Here is a 15,547-nt window from a genome sequence, read left to right as displayed (position 1 = left end):
TTCCCTGTCTTGGGTCAGTTAGGATCACCACGTTATTTTAAGAACGTGAAATGTCAGAATAATAGTAGAGAGAATTACTTATTTCAGCTTTTATTTCTTTCATCACATTACCAGTGGGTCAGAAGTTTACATACACTCATTTAGTATTTGGTAGCATTGCCTTTAAATTGTTTAACTTGGGTCAAACGTTTCGGGTAGCCTTTCACAAGCTTCCCACAATAAGTTGGGTGAATTTTGTCCCATTTCTCCCAATTTTGTCCCATTCCTCCTGACAGAGCTGGTGTTGTCCTTATTGTTGTCCTTAAAACTTCTTAGGGCTAGGCACCTTTTTTCTAAATATCTGCCTGACTGACATGCCCAAAGTAAACTGCCTATTGCTCAGGCCCTGAAGCCAGGATATGCATATAATTGGTACCATTGCAAAGAAATCACTTTGAAGTTTGTAGAAATGTTCAAATAATGTAGGAAAGATTGTAACACAATAGATATGGTAGGAGAAAATCCAAAGAAAAACCAACCAGAAATGTTTTTTTTGGAGAGACCAAGCTCTTACAATGGAAAGTATAGGGGCATACTGAATTCTAGCTCCCAGTGCAATTCCTATGGCTTCCACAGGGTGTCAGCAGTCTATGTTCAAGGTTTCAGGCTTGTAACTTCCAAAACGAATAAGAAATATGAGTATTAGTACATGGACACAGTCTTGGAAATTCGTGTTTGGGCGCACGATGAAGACAAGACGCACCTGCTAAAATCGGTTTCCTATTGAACATACTTCTTTCCATAAGAAATATTTTAGGGTATCTGAGGAGTAAATAGAAATGTATTTTGACTTGTTGAAACAAAGTTTAGAGGTAGATTTTCGGATTCCTTTCTTTGCATGTTGAACGAGTGGATTACTCAAATCGATGGCGCCAAATAAACAGACTTTTTGGCATATAAAGAAGGATTTTATCAAACAAAACGACTTGTTATAGTCGGGACCCTTTGGATGACAAATCAGAGGAAGATTTTCAAAAAGTAAGTGAATATTTAATCGCTATTTGTGAATTTATGAAACCTATGCCGGTGGAAAAATATTTTGATGTGGGGCGCCGTCCTAAAACAATCGCATGAAATGCTTTCGCTGTAATGGCTACTGTAAATTGGACAGTGCAGTTAGATTAACAATAATTTAAGCTTTCAACCGATATAAGACACTTGTATGTACCTAAATGTTTAATATCCATAATTTTTATTATTATTTATTTGAATTGTGCGCCCTCCAGTTTCACCAGAAGTTGTCCCACTAGCAGGACGGCCATTTTGCCACAACTTTGGAAGTATGCTTGGGGTCATTGTCCATTTGGAAGACCGATTTGCAACCAAGCTTTAACTTCCTGACTGATGTATTGAGATGTTGCTTCAATATATCCACATAATTTTCATCCCTCATGATGCCATCTATTTTGTGAAGTGCACCAGTCCCTCCTGCAGCAAAGCACCCCCACAACATGATGCTGCCAACCCCGTGCTTCACGGTTGGGATGGTGTTCTTCGGCTTGCAAGCATCCCCTTTTTCCTCCAAATATAACGATGGTCATTATGGCCAAACAGTTCTATTTTTGTTTCATCAGACCAGAGGACATTTCTCCAAAAAGTATGATCTTTGTCCCCATGTGCAGTTGCAAACCGTAGTCTGGCTTTTTTTATGCCGGTTTTGGAGCAGTGGCTTCTTCCTTGCTGAGCGGCCTTTCAGGTTATGTCGATATAGGACTCGTTTTACTGTGGGTATAGATACTTTTGTACCTGTTTCCTCCAGCATCTTCACAAGGTCCTTTGCTGTTGTTCTGGGATTGATTTGCGCTTTTCACACCAAAGTACGTTCATCTCTAGGAGACAGAACGAGTCTCCTTCCTGAGCGGTATGACGAGTGTGTGGTCCCATGGTGTTTATACTTGCGTACTATTGTTTGTACACATGAACGTGGTACCTTCAGGCGTTTGGAAATTGCTCCCAAGGATGAACCAGACTTATGGAGGACTAAAAAAATGTTTCATAATGTTCTGGGATCTTAACTGATTTCTTTTGCTTTTCCCATGATGTCAAGCAAAGAGGCACTGAGTTTGAAGGTAGGCCTTGAAATACATCCACAGGTACACCTCCAATTGACTCAAATGATGTCAATTAGCCTATTAGAAGCTTAAAGTCATGACATCATTTTCTGGAATTTTCCAAGCTGTTTAAAGGCACAGTCAACTTAGTGTATGTAAACTTCTGACCCACTGGAATTGTGATACAGTGAATTATAAGTGAAATAATCTGTCTCTAAACAATTGTTGGAAAAATGACTTGTGTCATGCACAAAGTAGATGTCCTAAACGACTTGCCAAAACTATAGTTTGTTAACAGGAAATTTGTGGAGTGGTTGAAAAACTAATTTTAATGACTCCAACCTAAGTGTATGTAAAACTTTCGACTTCAACTGTACATACCCCATCAAATCCTTGGAAAATGGGGACATGTACGCAGGTCTTTTAATAGAAAATCTCTGCATGCTCTTCTGAATTTGTCACAGTAGATTTAACTCCCAGGTATTAAGGAAGACACTGATTGCAAAGTCAAAGATATTGCCTGCATAATTATATTGCTGTGTAATGAGCATTTTAAAGTCTTTAAAGTATTGTTCGTATTGCCAGTTTTCCTGATGGCAAAATTATATACAGTGTAATGAGGACATGTATTGCATATGGAACCAGGGAAACATAGAATTTTAAATGTGGAATAGATATCTAATAAGAAACCATTGGGCTTCCTATTAAAGCAGTGGTTGAGCAGGAGTTAACTCTTGAAATTATCGTTAGTAAGCAGTAAAAGGCAAATGTTTCAATCTAACTTTTCTGTAGGGGTTTATGTATATTGTCATTAATGGAGCTCTATAGTACTTGATTGCTTTATGAGTACAATGATGTCCTGTGTGCCTAGACACTGGGAGAGAGAGTACAGTACTATTCAAAGAGTGAGATATTATTGGAGAATCTGAGGATTGTGATGAACTCTGGTGTTGGTAAAATAGGGCCTTGTCTTGAACAGTCGTAAATGGGAAGAAGTGCTGCTGGAGGCAGGCAGGCAGGTTGCTGTGCAGAAGTTGTGCTTTTACTTACAGTAGAAGATGGTGGTGCACAGATCCAATTGGCAATATTTACAAATAATTAAAAATATACTTTTACAAACTTCTCAAAAATACTTAAATGCAAAACAAAATACCTTGGAGCAGACAAACCTGTCTACTTCCTTGAGACTCAGGTTGGGTATACCAGGCTCACGTCAGCCTCCCTTCACATTTACCGAACATAATCTGTCGATGAAGATCAAAACAGGCGCATAAAATCACAAGCCCCTTCCTGGGAGAAACCACTGTCAAAATTACAATTAATCGCTTAACTGATAATCAATGTAAAAGGCATGTTCCAAATGTTCCAAAGTCATTACATTTGTGCACTGAGTATACTAAACGTTAACCTTTCTGAACAACCCATCCCGGATCCGGGATAATTGTCATCAGCAACGCTGAATAGCATAGCATAGCATAGCGCCACAGTCAAATAATATTACTAGAAAATATTAATATTCATGAAATCACAAGTGCAATATTGCAAAACACAGCTTAGCCTTTTGTTAATCCACCTGTCGTCTCAGATTTTGAAATTATGCTTTACAGCGAAAGCAATACAAGCGTTTGTGTAAGTTTATCAATCGCTGGACAAAACATTAAGTACACTTAGCATCAGGTAACTTGGTCACGAAAATCAGAAAAGCAATCAAATTAATAGTTTACCTTTGATGATCTTCGGATGTTTTCACTCACGAGACTCCCAGTTAGACAACAAATGTTCCTTTTGTTCCATAAAGATATTTTTATATCCAAATACCTCAGTTCGTTTCGCGCGTTATGCTGAGAAATCCACAGGAAAAAGCGTTCACGACAACGCAGACAAAAATTCCAGATAATATCCATAATGTCCACAGAAACATGTCAAACGTTTTTTATAATCAATCCTCAGGTTGTTTTTAAAATATCTATTCGATAATATATCAACCGGGAGTGTTGGTTTTTCACTAGGACCGGGAGTAACAATGGCTGCATTTCTCTGTTGCGCACAACTCACTCTGAGAGCCCCCACCTATCCACTTACACAATGTGATGGTTCTCGCTAATTTTTCAAAATAAAAGCCTGAAACTATGTCTAAAGGCTGTTGAAACCTTAGGGAAGCCATAGAAAAAGGAATCTGGTTGATATCCCTTTCAATGGGTAATAGGGATGCATAAGAACAGAGAGGTTTCAAAGAAAGTGGCACTTCCTGATTGGATTTTCCTCAGGTTTTCGCTTGCAATATCAGTTCTGTTAAACTCACAGACAAAATTTTGTCAGTTTTGGAAACTTTAGAGTGTTTTCTATCCTAATCTGACAATTATATGCATATTCTAGTTTCGGGGGCTGAGAAATAGGCAGTTTCATATGGGTACGTTTTTTAGCCAAAAACGAAAATACTGCCCCCTAGCCTTAAGAAGGCAGGTAGCCTAGTGGTTAGAGCGTTGGGTCAGTAACTGAACAGTTGCTAGATCAAATCCCTGAGCTGACAAGGTAAAAATCTGTCGTTCTGCTCCTGAACAAGGTAGTTAACCCACTGTTCCTAGGCCATCATTGTAAATAAGAATTTGTTCTTAACTGACTTGCCTAGTTAAATAAAAATAACACCTGCTCTTTTCATGATATAGACTGACCAGGTGAAAGCTATGATCTCTTATTGATGTCACTTGTTAAATCCACTTCACTCAGTGTAGATGAAGGGGAGGAGACAGATAAAATAATGAATTTTAAGCCTTGAAACAATTGAGACATGGATTGTGTATGTGTGCCATTCAGAGGGTGAATGGGCAAGACATAAGATTTTTGTGCCTTTGAACGGGGTATGGTAGTAGGTGCCAGGCGCACCGGTTTGTGTCAAGAACTGCAACGCTGCTGGGTTTTTCACACTCAACAGTTTCCTGTGTGTATCAAGAATGGTACACCACCCAAAGGACATCCAGCCAACTTGACACAACTGTGGGAAGCATTGGAGTCAACATGGGCCAGCAGCCCTGTGGAACGCTTTCAACACCTTGTAGAGTTCATGACCCGACGAATTGAGGCTGTTCTGAGGGAAAAAGGCAGGGGTGCAACTGAATATTAGGAATGTGTTCCTAATTTTTGGTATAGTCAGTGTATAATAATAAGCAGACATGATCTTAATCAGAATCCGTTCACAAAGGAAACACCATTTTATTCACAATTCACAGTCGATGCATAATAGTGACATCCAGGTAGTTCACATACTGTAGCCTAGAACGTTATACAGGAACAGAACATTAGAAACAGACGAGACGCTCCAAGAACTATCAGAAAAGAAAATACACTTGATAGATAGAGTCTTGCAAATGTTCATGTGTATGTAGTTTAACTTGGGAAAACAACATCTAACATGTTCAATGCAAAAACAAAACGCTCTCATTTGGCAGGAGAGCGCACTATGGAGAGATGTGTCTTGGGCACAATCTGCACCACAGTAGACACATGTCATATGGAATCAGGGAAACATATTTGAATTTAAATGTGAAAATAGATCATGAAAATAAATAATTTGTGCTTCATAAAATAGAGGTTGTGCAGGAAATGACTCTTTAGTCCAGACACTGGGAGAGAGAGTAGGCCTACTATTCAAAGAGAGATCCTATTGTTGGAGAAGCTGAGGATGGTGATTTAACACTGGTATGACGCAGTGCAAAAACTGAAGCAGTGGTCACAAGAAAATGTATAAGGGACTCCCTCTATTTTAAATACAGTAACTATGAGCTCATAGGATTCAAAGGTGCATAGACCCTCCCCTCTGGTCTACTCACCATCACTGTGACTTGGCCCCACATGGGGATAGAGGGAGGTCACAGATGAGTAATGTCTTCTAGAGACCTCCTCCAGCCCAGCCAATAGCACCAGTGTGAGAGCCTACATTGTGGTGTGGCCCAAATTAAGGATGACTGTGTCTCAGTGAATATGAATTCCAGCTGGGAACTCTTTTAACATTTGGTACTCAGAAGCTGAGAGGTTAGATATGCAGTTGTTAGTTGAGAATGATCTGTTAATTGAATGATTAGAATATTCCGCCCTGAAACATATAATTGTATGGAATTGATTAGAATGTATAAATTCATAATCAATAAATGTGTAGTCCTAGTCAGAATTAGGGTAAAACAATATGTCTTTATGGTATTTTAAACACAGACTGTCTGAGCTCGGTGCCGACCTGACTAGAGATTTGGGAGAGAACGGGGAGTACGTCTCAAGGACAAGGTCTCCCTAATCTCTGTCGGCTGGGTAGTGAGACCGTGTGTGCGTAGCAGGCCATTGTGTGTGTCTGTTAGTGTGAATGTGTGTGCGTAGCAGGACATTGTGTGCGTATGTTTGTGTGGATGTGTGTGCGTGGGAAGTCAGTATAAAATGAATTGTTTTGTATTCTTGACTTCAGAACGTTCCCGTGAATAAACCTTTTTGACTATTTTAGCTGGGCCTCCGTCTGTTTAATTCGACCAGGATCTTACAAATTCTGGTTTGCAGACTGAGTAATATAATTAAATTGGATTATGTACCGTGCGTACGCGCATGTGTGTGTGTGTCCCTCTGGTCTGTCTCTCTGTGATGAACCTGTTCACAGCAGGATCCCAAAGCAGACACTTCTTCTCATGCTATTAATGCCCCTGCAATCTGGCTCCCGTCATCCATAGTACTACTGTAGGACATAGACACACACACACACACACACTCAAACGCAAACTCACACAGCTGAGAGGATATTACATGCAAGGGCAGGAGGAGCGGTGCATTGAAAAATTAAGAGCACATTTGACTGTATTCTTTGCACTCTTGCAGCGTCTATAGTAAAACTTTATGTCCCTCTTCTCTCCCTGGTGTTGCAGTGCCTACACTGAGCCTTTCCCAGTGAACCATACTCCAGCAGGGCTCTCAGCTGAGGAGGACCATGGACGTACCTCAGAGGAGGAGGAGGGAGGAGTGGAGCATGGCTACGACAAACAGGTGAGACATCTAGCAGGAAAGACAATAGACTATGTAATTTTATGAACATATATTAAGTCACAGGTTTCACAGATCTTCAAAGATTTGGGAATAAAACGGTTCTGAGTGAATTTTTCGAAGATGGATGACCTTTACTTGTATTATCCACAAAATAATATTTAACTTGGCTACCATATTCAATGATATGTATCACTTTCTGTACAAACTCCAGGTTCCTCCTTCTTTCTATTCCATCAGCCATTTTATAGCAGCCCAGAGATGGACTCCACCCCATCCCTCTGCCACAATAATATCAGCCTGGCTCTGTCCACGTGACTCACACTTCCTTGTTTTATTTTTCATCAAAAGGAGAGAAATAGTTGAGCCAGTCCCAGCAACAGTTCTCTGGATGAAAGTGGGGTTTGGTCACATTCTAAGGAAGTGAGGATCAACATACTAGTACGGTTATATTTGTACGCGGTTCTGGTTTAGTAAAAAACTAGAAGAGTAAGACTAATGGCCATAATTCCCTAAAATGTGTTCATGTTTATTTTAGGTCCTTGAGGTTTAGAGGCTAGTGATTACCCTCTAAATCAATGGGGAGCATTGTTGTCGCCACGAACACAGCCAGTCAGCCTCTCATACATAATGCATCTGAATTTAAACCTATGTATTTGAAAAGCTTTCTCGTCTATGCTCCACACTAATGAAATAATCAGTCTTATTTTGACAGCAGAAAATCTAAAACAATCTGAATTTGCTTTTCCTCAATCTCCTGTTCCCCACGTAGCTGTTGCTATTTATGTTTCACAGGAATAAGTGCACACATAGAGCCTTTCAACATCAGCTCTGTTCATTCATCTCATGCTACTTTCCCTTCTGTCACGCAGATTGATGGGCGATCCAGAGCCTTCTACGTCGCCAAAGAGCTGGTGGATTCTGAGAGACTGTGAGTATCTCTTTTAATGGATTCAAAATCCTCCCTGCTTTAGTCAGGCCATTCACCACCTCTCTTGTTCTCTCTCTTTCTCTCCTCTCTTCCCTCTCTGTCCTCTTCATCACTGTTTTCACAAATTCATTGAGCAGCATCCACAGCAACCCAAACTGATAGACAATTATATTTAAACCATAAAGCATGAGAACCCGGGGATTATTGTGTGATAACTCCCAACTAAGGACTGTTCTTAGGTCCGAAGCGAAGCCGAGAGCCGGGTAACGGCCCTTAGGAGGGCCTTATTTATTTTATAAAATGGTTGCCAACATATAGTAAATGTGTTTTATTTCTTCCTTCCAACAGGCGAAATAGCCCAGGCAAAAGCAAATTGTTAATTCTGAAGTTGCTAACAAAACAGGCTGGTCATTTATTCTATTATCATGTTTTGACCAATGATCTATCTTGACACTCCCCCACCATTGTAAAAAATATTTAGGAAACTATAGAAATGCATTTATTCATATTTTTGCCACATTTATTATATTACAGACACCTTAATGCATACTTTTAAATTGTATTATGTGTGCTAAACGTACAAATATTTGTTTTTCCTGGAAGTTCTCATATTACTGTCCCCACTACAACAACAAAATACTTAAACACATGTAATTTTGTCCTTTAAAGATGAATTGAAATACTGTAGAATTCCATGAATTCCTATGGCGAACTGCTCCTACTGGGTAGTACCAATATGGCTGGCTGGGGGCTTCAAAGCCTCTCACTTGCCAATTTGACCCAGTCTTTCATTCTATTCATTCCACTTTGTTATGCTTTGTTATGCTAACTACATTGGCATGTAGCTAGCTACCAGAGGGTCAATGATGACGAGAGACATGAAATTCACTCAATAATCATTTAATAAATATAAATAGGCAACAAGAACTTCTTCAAATAATGATTTAATAAATCATTTATAAATAGGCAACAACCAGTTGATGGTCGAGTCAATTCTACTGTATTATTGACTGTATGTTTGTTTATTCCATGTGTTTTAGGATGGGTTTCTGTACAGCACTTTGAGATATCAGCTGATGTAAGAAGGGCTATATAAATCAATTTGATTTGATTTGATGTGTAACTCTGTGTTGTTGTTTGTGTCGAACTGCTTTGCTTTATCTTGGCCAGGTCGCAGTTGCAAATGAGAACTTGTTCTCAACTAGACTACCTGGTTAAATAAAGGTGAAATAAAAAATTAAAAAATAAGATAGCTATGGAGGATAGCTAGGCTAACATTGTTATGCTAGCCAACTAAAGCTAACACCCGATCACATCAATCACCTGAAGTGACAGCAAACTATGTGCATATTCATTTGTTTTACCTTTGTTTTTATTACCAATTCTTTGGATATATCCATTATAATGATCCTGATAAGTGAATTCGCCTGGATCAGAGAAGCTGTCAGTCTAGTGAAGTTCATATGCGTGCCACAGTGGAGATTGCAAAAATATATATAATAATGCTTCATGTTGCACAGGGATAGGCAGACACACGGCTTATATAACCCCCGCTCTACCAAACCAATTCATGTCGAGATATTTTTAAGTTTATATTAAGTTTATGCATGCCTGGCTGGGCAGCAGGACAGTGGATGCGCATTGATACTTGAAATGTAATAATGGTAATCTTTTTACTATACTGAACAAAAATATAAATACAACATGCAACAATTTCAAGATGTTACTGAGTTAAAGTTCATATAAGTAAATCAGGTGGATGGATTATCTTGGCAAAGGAGAAATGCTCACTAACAGGGATGTAAACAAATTTGTGCACAACATTTGAGAGACATTTCTGGGATCTTTTATTTCAGCTCATGAAACATGGGACCAACACTTTACATGTTGCGTTTCTATTTTTGTTCAGTGCATGTAAATCATGGGAAAGACTTGGTACCTTGTTCTTTTATATCTTGTTACAATCTCCTACTATGTCTGAGTGGATGTGTGAATGGATTCCCATTCAAGCTGACAATACAATATCACTAACTCTCTCTTGTTGTTTTTCAGACATGTAAAGGCCCTCAAGCTCCTTCAAGAGGTAAGATAAACAAACTGATCAACATCACTGTCAGTGAACAGACTAGAATGTATTCTGGAAAAAGCCCTCTGAATACTACAATTAAAGGTCCCAAAAGACATTGATAACATCACTTCCTGTGTGTCTGCTCTTTGGTTTGTGGTGGTTCTCTCCAGCTGTCAGCCTGCACTGTGCTCAGGTTTATCAGTGTTGTTCCAGCTAGGTTGACTTCCTCGCCTTGACAACTTAGACTGGTCAGCCCAGGGGTAGTCAGCCAGAGGATGACGCAGAAACGTACGCACCAGGCTTTGTTTTGGATGTCCTTGCACAAGCGCTCAGGCACAACCAAATTCGTTGACACCAGGGTACCTGACAAAGGTCAGGAATAGGTCAACCTTTTATTCAGTTATGCCTATTGTAACTTCAACTCTTCAATAAAAATGTTGGTACAAGTTGGCAAGGGGATTGGTTCTTTGTACAAGTGGCCCTGGGCAGGAAATACAGCAGAAGGAGACATTTTGAATGAGGGCAGTGCAGTGAGGAGAACAAAGGGTTGAACTATTGATTCCCAGAGGTCAGTGATGCATCAAACCCAGAAGTTGTCATTCCTCTCCATTCTTCTGTTCTGCCTGTCAGAGTAAGTGTGCAGTCCAGATCCCATCAGGGATGGCTGAAAGATGGACATGTCCCAGTAAGGCACTGCAGCTCAACCTTCACATTTAGGATAGATTGAATGTGGTACTCTGAATAATTAATTTGAACCCATTTTGTTCTCAGAAGAATGTTGTATGTATAGCTGGTGTGTGGTTACTTGGATAGTTAGAACCTGACAGGTTGAATCCAAGGAACCTCATCATTCATACTGGATACCCTTGAGCAAAGGCACAACCTGAATTAGTTAGTTAGGTATAGACCCATGATTTAAGATTGTTTCATTTGAAAGCTGTAGTCTATGCAATTTGATCCAATTAAACAAGCTGAGTGATACATATACCCTCCACTATAATGATCGTACTTCATATCATTATTATACTTGGTTTGTTATTTAGATACTATAGTGTAGACATAATGATATTTATTGGATTTTTTTGTTTCTTTGTTATGAGTCTTTCATGTAAAGATCATGAGCATTCTTATTTCCTTTATGTTTTTTCATTTATTCTTAATCCTGCACACTTCCCATGTTTTTGAATACTGAACGCAGGTAGTTTAACCTTGGGTTTTTACCTTCACAATAATGTTATTATTTAAGCTACTTGTCCCTCATACCCAGAGCCTCCTCTTCCTATAGGCAGACTACGCACTGCGTGTGGGGTCCTGTGGCAGCTAGGGGGCCCCTGACCAAATAAACTAAACTTACTGTTGAGTTAGAAAAGCAGAGTACACAAAGTGTAATTTTGAAATTTGGTAATGCATTGGCAGGCCTCCTCTTTTTATGTCAGTCACTGACAGTCGCTCAATTATCTCAGATGAACATTTTTTGATTGATAAATAAGGTAGTCTAGCCAGCTATCTAAACCTTGTAGGCCTAATTATCACCAAATTATCCACTAAGCACACAGGGCATGTGTAACGATTCTCGTCTGGTGAAGGAGAAGAGGACCAAATTGCAGCGTGGTAAGTGTTCTTCATAATTTAATTGAAAACTGAACACTACACAAAATAACAACGAGGAGAAAATGAAACAGTTCTGCAAGGTGAACAGACACTACACAGAAAATAAACACCCACAACCAAAATGGGGAAAACAGGCTACCTAAGTATGATTCTCAATCAGAGACAACAATCGACAGCTGCCACTGATTGAGAACCATACCAGGCCAAACACAGAAATATAACAACATAGAAAAAAGAACATAGACTACCCACCCCAACTCACGCCCTGACCAACCTAACACAAAGACATAAAAAAGGAACTAAGGTCAGAACGTGACAGCATGTGCCCGGGGGCCCTGACCTCCACATTGATTTTGTTAGTCACTCTCACATAGATATCATTGTACCCGGCTCCACAAGGGGGCAAAAGGGGGCTTAGTCCCCTCAGTTGAAACGTGTGCCCAATCCGATTTAATTTTATGTTCCAATATAAAAATAGGAAATGTATTACTCAGCTTGTTTAATTGTTATTTTACTGCTGCTCTTTAATTACTTGTTACTTTTATTTCTTATCCATATTTTTTTTAACTGCATTGTTGGTTAGGGGCTCATAAGTAAGCATTTCACTGTAAGGTCTACATCTGTTGTATTCGGCGCAAATTCTATTTTTCTTGTTTGAAAAATGTGTGAGTGACAGGTTGGCATAAAATCTGTATCTGCGCTGTATCAGCACAATGGACAGAACTCTCTGCGATGTGTGTAGGGGGGCTATGGAATGCCACTGGGGCGCAGGGTTTCCGTTAGCCGCTAATCGCCAGCTTTTGGCCGATAAAATAAATGAAAAGCCGATAAATAAAATTGTTGCCGGCCAAATTGTTGGGGGCTGCCCTGCTGCTGAGGAGAGAGAGAACGTGAGAGAGGAGCCTTGACCTAGGCTACTGTTGATTTCTAAGATGGATGCCTTTTTCATTGAAGTAAAAAGAAAGTTAGAGAGTATGCCATTAGGGCCCCACAATGGAGGTGTCATAATACCCCAAAAACCTAGTGGTCAAACAGGAAAATGGTACCAATCATTTTTTCCATGGGGAATTTTAGAAATACTTAAAATGAGGGCTGTGTAGGCTTACCCTGGCATGACATTTTAATAACCATTTAAATCTCTCGGACAAGGTGACTTTTATCAATATATTCGGCTCTATTTACTCTCAGATTTTGAAATGCTAATTAGCATCAAAGTAGACATCATGCAAGACTACAAATCCCTGCAATCTCCTGTATGTCATGTCTAGCAAACATCTTAGCTAACAGGTATTGTGTACACTTAAAACTTGCACAAGACAGTTCAAATAATTTTCAGTTTAAAGAAATTTAGCCAATCTATCAATTACAAAATGTAACTAACATTAGATAATTAACCCAGAGATAATAATTTTTGTATTATAATATTTTTTTAGGTTAATATTGCAGATAGATTGTGGCTTCTATCAGTGTAATTGTCTGCATCATTTCCAATCCACCATATATTTTTTATAAATATATATATTATGTTTAATATATATTTTAAATGTGTTTTCCTTCTTTATTATTTTCCCTTAACCCTGCCACCCTCCCTGTCACGTTCCTGACCTGTTTTCTGTTGTTTTTGTATGTGTTTAGTTGGTCAGGGCGTGAATTGGGGTGGGTAGTCTATGTTATGTGTTTCTATGTTGGGTTAATGTGTTGCCTGATATGGTTCTCAATTAGAGGCAGGTGTTTGACGTTTCCTCTGATTGAGAACCATATTAAGGTAGGCTGTTCTCACTGTTTGTTTGTGGGTGATTGTTCCTGTGTCTGTGTCTGTTGCACCACACGGGACTGTTTCGTCTGTTCGTTCGTTTGGCTAGTCTTTCCTGTTCGTGCGTTCTTCGTGTTTATGTAAGTTCTCAAGTTCAGGTCTGTCTACGTCGTTTTGTTGTTTTGTATTTTCAAAGTGTTTGTCGTGTTCGTCTTGTCTTTAATAAATTTCCATTATGTCTGCATACAATGCTGCGTTTTGGTCCGACCCTTACTCATTAGACAGCCGTTACAGAATCACCCACCAACAAAGGACCAAGCGGCGTGGGAGAAAGCAACAGCGATCACAGGATTCATGGACATGGGAGGAAATATTGGACGGTAAAGGTCCATGGGCACAGCCAGGAGAATATCGCCGCCCCAAAGCTGAGCTGGAGGCAGCGAAAGCAGAGAGGCGGCGTTTTGAGGAGCTAGCTCGGAAGCAGGAGAAGGATCTGGGCTACACTACGTGGGAGGAGATCGACAGGTGGGCGATCGACCCAAGGAGAGTGCCGGAGCCCGCCTGGGATTCTCTGGCGCAGTGTGAGGAGGGATACCGGCGAATGGAGGCAGCACGACGACGCGGTAGGAAGCCTGTTAGTCAAGCCCAAACATTTCTTGGGGGGTGGCTAAAGGGTAGTGTGGCGAAGTCAGGTAGGAGACCTGCGCCAACTCCCCGATCTTACCGTGGAGAGCGAGAGTACGGGCAGACACCGTGTTATGCGGTAGAGCGCACGGTGTCTCCTGTACGTGTGCATAGCCCGGTGCGGGTTATTCCACCTCCCCGCACTGGCAGGGCTAGATTGAGTATTGAGCCGGATGTCAACGCATCTGGCCACCAGTGCGTCTCCTCGGGCCGGCTTACATGGCACCAGCCTTACGCATGGTGTCCCCGGTTCGCCTACATAGCCCAGTGTGGGTTATTCCACCTCCCCGCACTGGTCGGGCTACGGGGAGCATACAACCAGGTAAGGTTGGGCAGGCTCAGTGCTCAAGGGAGCCAGTACGCCTGCATGGTCCGGTATATCCGGCGCCACCTCCCCGCCCCAGCCCAGTACCACCAGTGCTTACACCACGCACCAGGCTTCCTGTGCGTCTCCTGAGCCCTGTTCCTCCTCCACGCACTAGCCCTATGGTGCGTGTCTTCAGCCCGGTACCACCAGTTCCGGCACCACGCACTAAGCCTCCTGTGCGTCTCCAGAGCCCTGTTCCTCCTCCACGCACTAGCCCTATGGTGCGTGTCTCCTGCCCATTACCACCAGTGCCTACACCACGCACTACACCACGCACTAAGCCTCCTGTGCGTCTCCAGAGTCCTGTGCGCCTCAGCCGGCCAGAGTCTGCCGTCTGCCCAGCGGCGCCTGAACTGCCCGTCTGCCCAACGCCGTCTGAGCTGTCCGTCTGCCAAGCGCCGCCTGAACTGCCCGTCTGTCCTGAGCCTTCAAAGCCTCCCGTCTGTACTGAGCCTTCAAAGCCGCCCGTCTGTCCTGAGCCTTCAGAGCCGTCCGCCAGACAGGAGCAGCTAGAGCGTTCCACCAGTCAGGAGCCGCCAGAGCCGCCAGCCAGTCAAGGGACGCTAAGGAGGGGGACAAAGACAATGGTGGAGTGGTGTCCTCGTCCTGCGCCGGAGCCGCCACCGCGGACAGATGCCCACCCAGACCCTCCCCTTGAGTTTTAGGGGTGCGCCCGGAGTTCGCACCTTGAGGGGGGGGGTTCTGTCACGTTCCTGACCTGTTTTCTGTTGTTTTTGTATGTGTTTAGTTGGTCAGGGCGTGAATTGGGGTGGGTAGTCTATGTTATGTGTTTCTATGTTGGGTTAATGTGTTGCCTGATATGGTTCTCAATTAGAGGCAGGTGTTTGACGTTTCCTCTGATTGAGAACCATATTAAGGTAGGCTGTTCTCACTGTTTGTTTGTGGGTGATTGTTCCTGTGTCTGTGTCTGTTGCACCACACGGGACTGTTTCGTCTGTTCGTTCGTTTGGCTAGTCTTTCCTGTTCGTGCGTTCTTCGTGTTTATGTAAGTTCTCAAGTTCAGGTCTGT

At 41.5% G+C, this 15,547-nt stretch overlaps 1 protein-coding gene across 1 annotated transcript in view; it reads left to right on the top strand.

The window, feature by feature from the left end:
• Positions 1 to 15,547, top strand: part of LOC120059318 (FYVE, RhoGEF and PH domain-containing protein 5-like) — an 80,364-nt gene that overhangs the window by 20,380 nt on the left and 44,437 nt on the right. The window contains exons 3-5 of the mRNA XM_039008286.1: positions 6,989 to 7,106; positions 7,976 to 8,034; positions 10,087 to 10,117. Of these exons, the coding sequence (XP_038864214.1) occupies positions 6,989 to 7,106; positions 7,976 to 8,034; positions 10,087 to 10,117 (208 nt within the window). The remainder of the gene's footprint in view (positions 1 to 6,988; positions 7,107 to 7,975; positions 8,035 to 10,086; positions 10,118 to 15,547) is intronic.

This window comes from Salvelinus namaycush, chromosome 2 (assembly GCF_016432855.1).
Source record: "Salvelinus namaycush isolate Seneca chromosome 2, SaNama_1.0, whole genome shotgun sequence".
NCBI lineage: Eukaryota > Metazoa > Chordata > Actinopteri > Salmoniformes > Salmonidae > Salvelinus > Salvelinus namaycush.
Note: the sequence above shows the minus strand (reverse complement) of the source record. Positions and strands in the feature narration are given on the sequence as shown.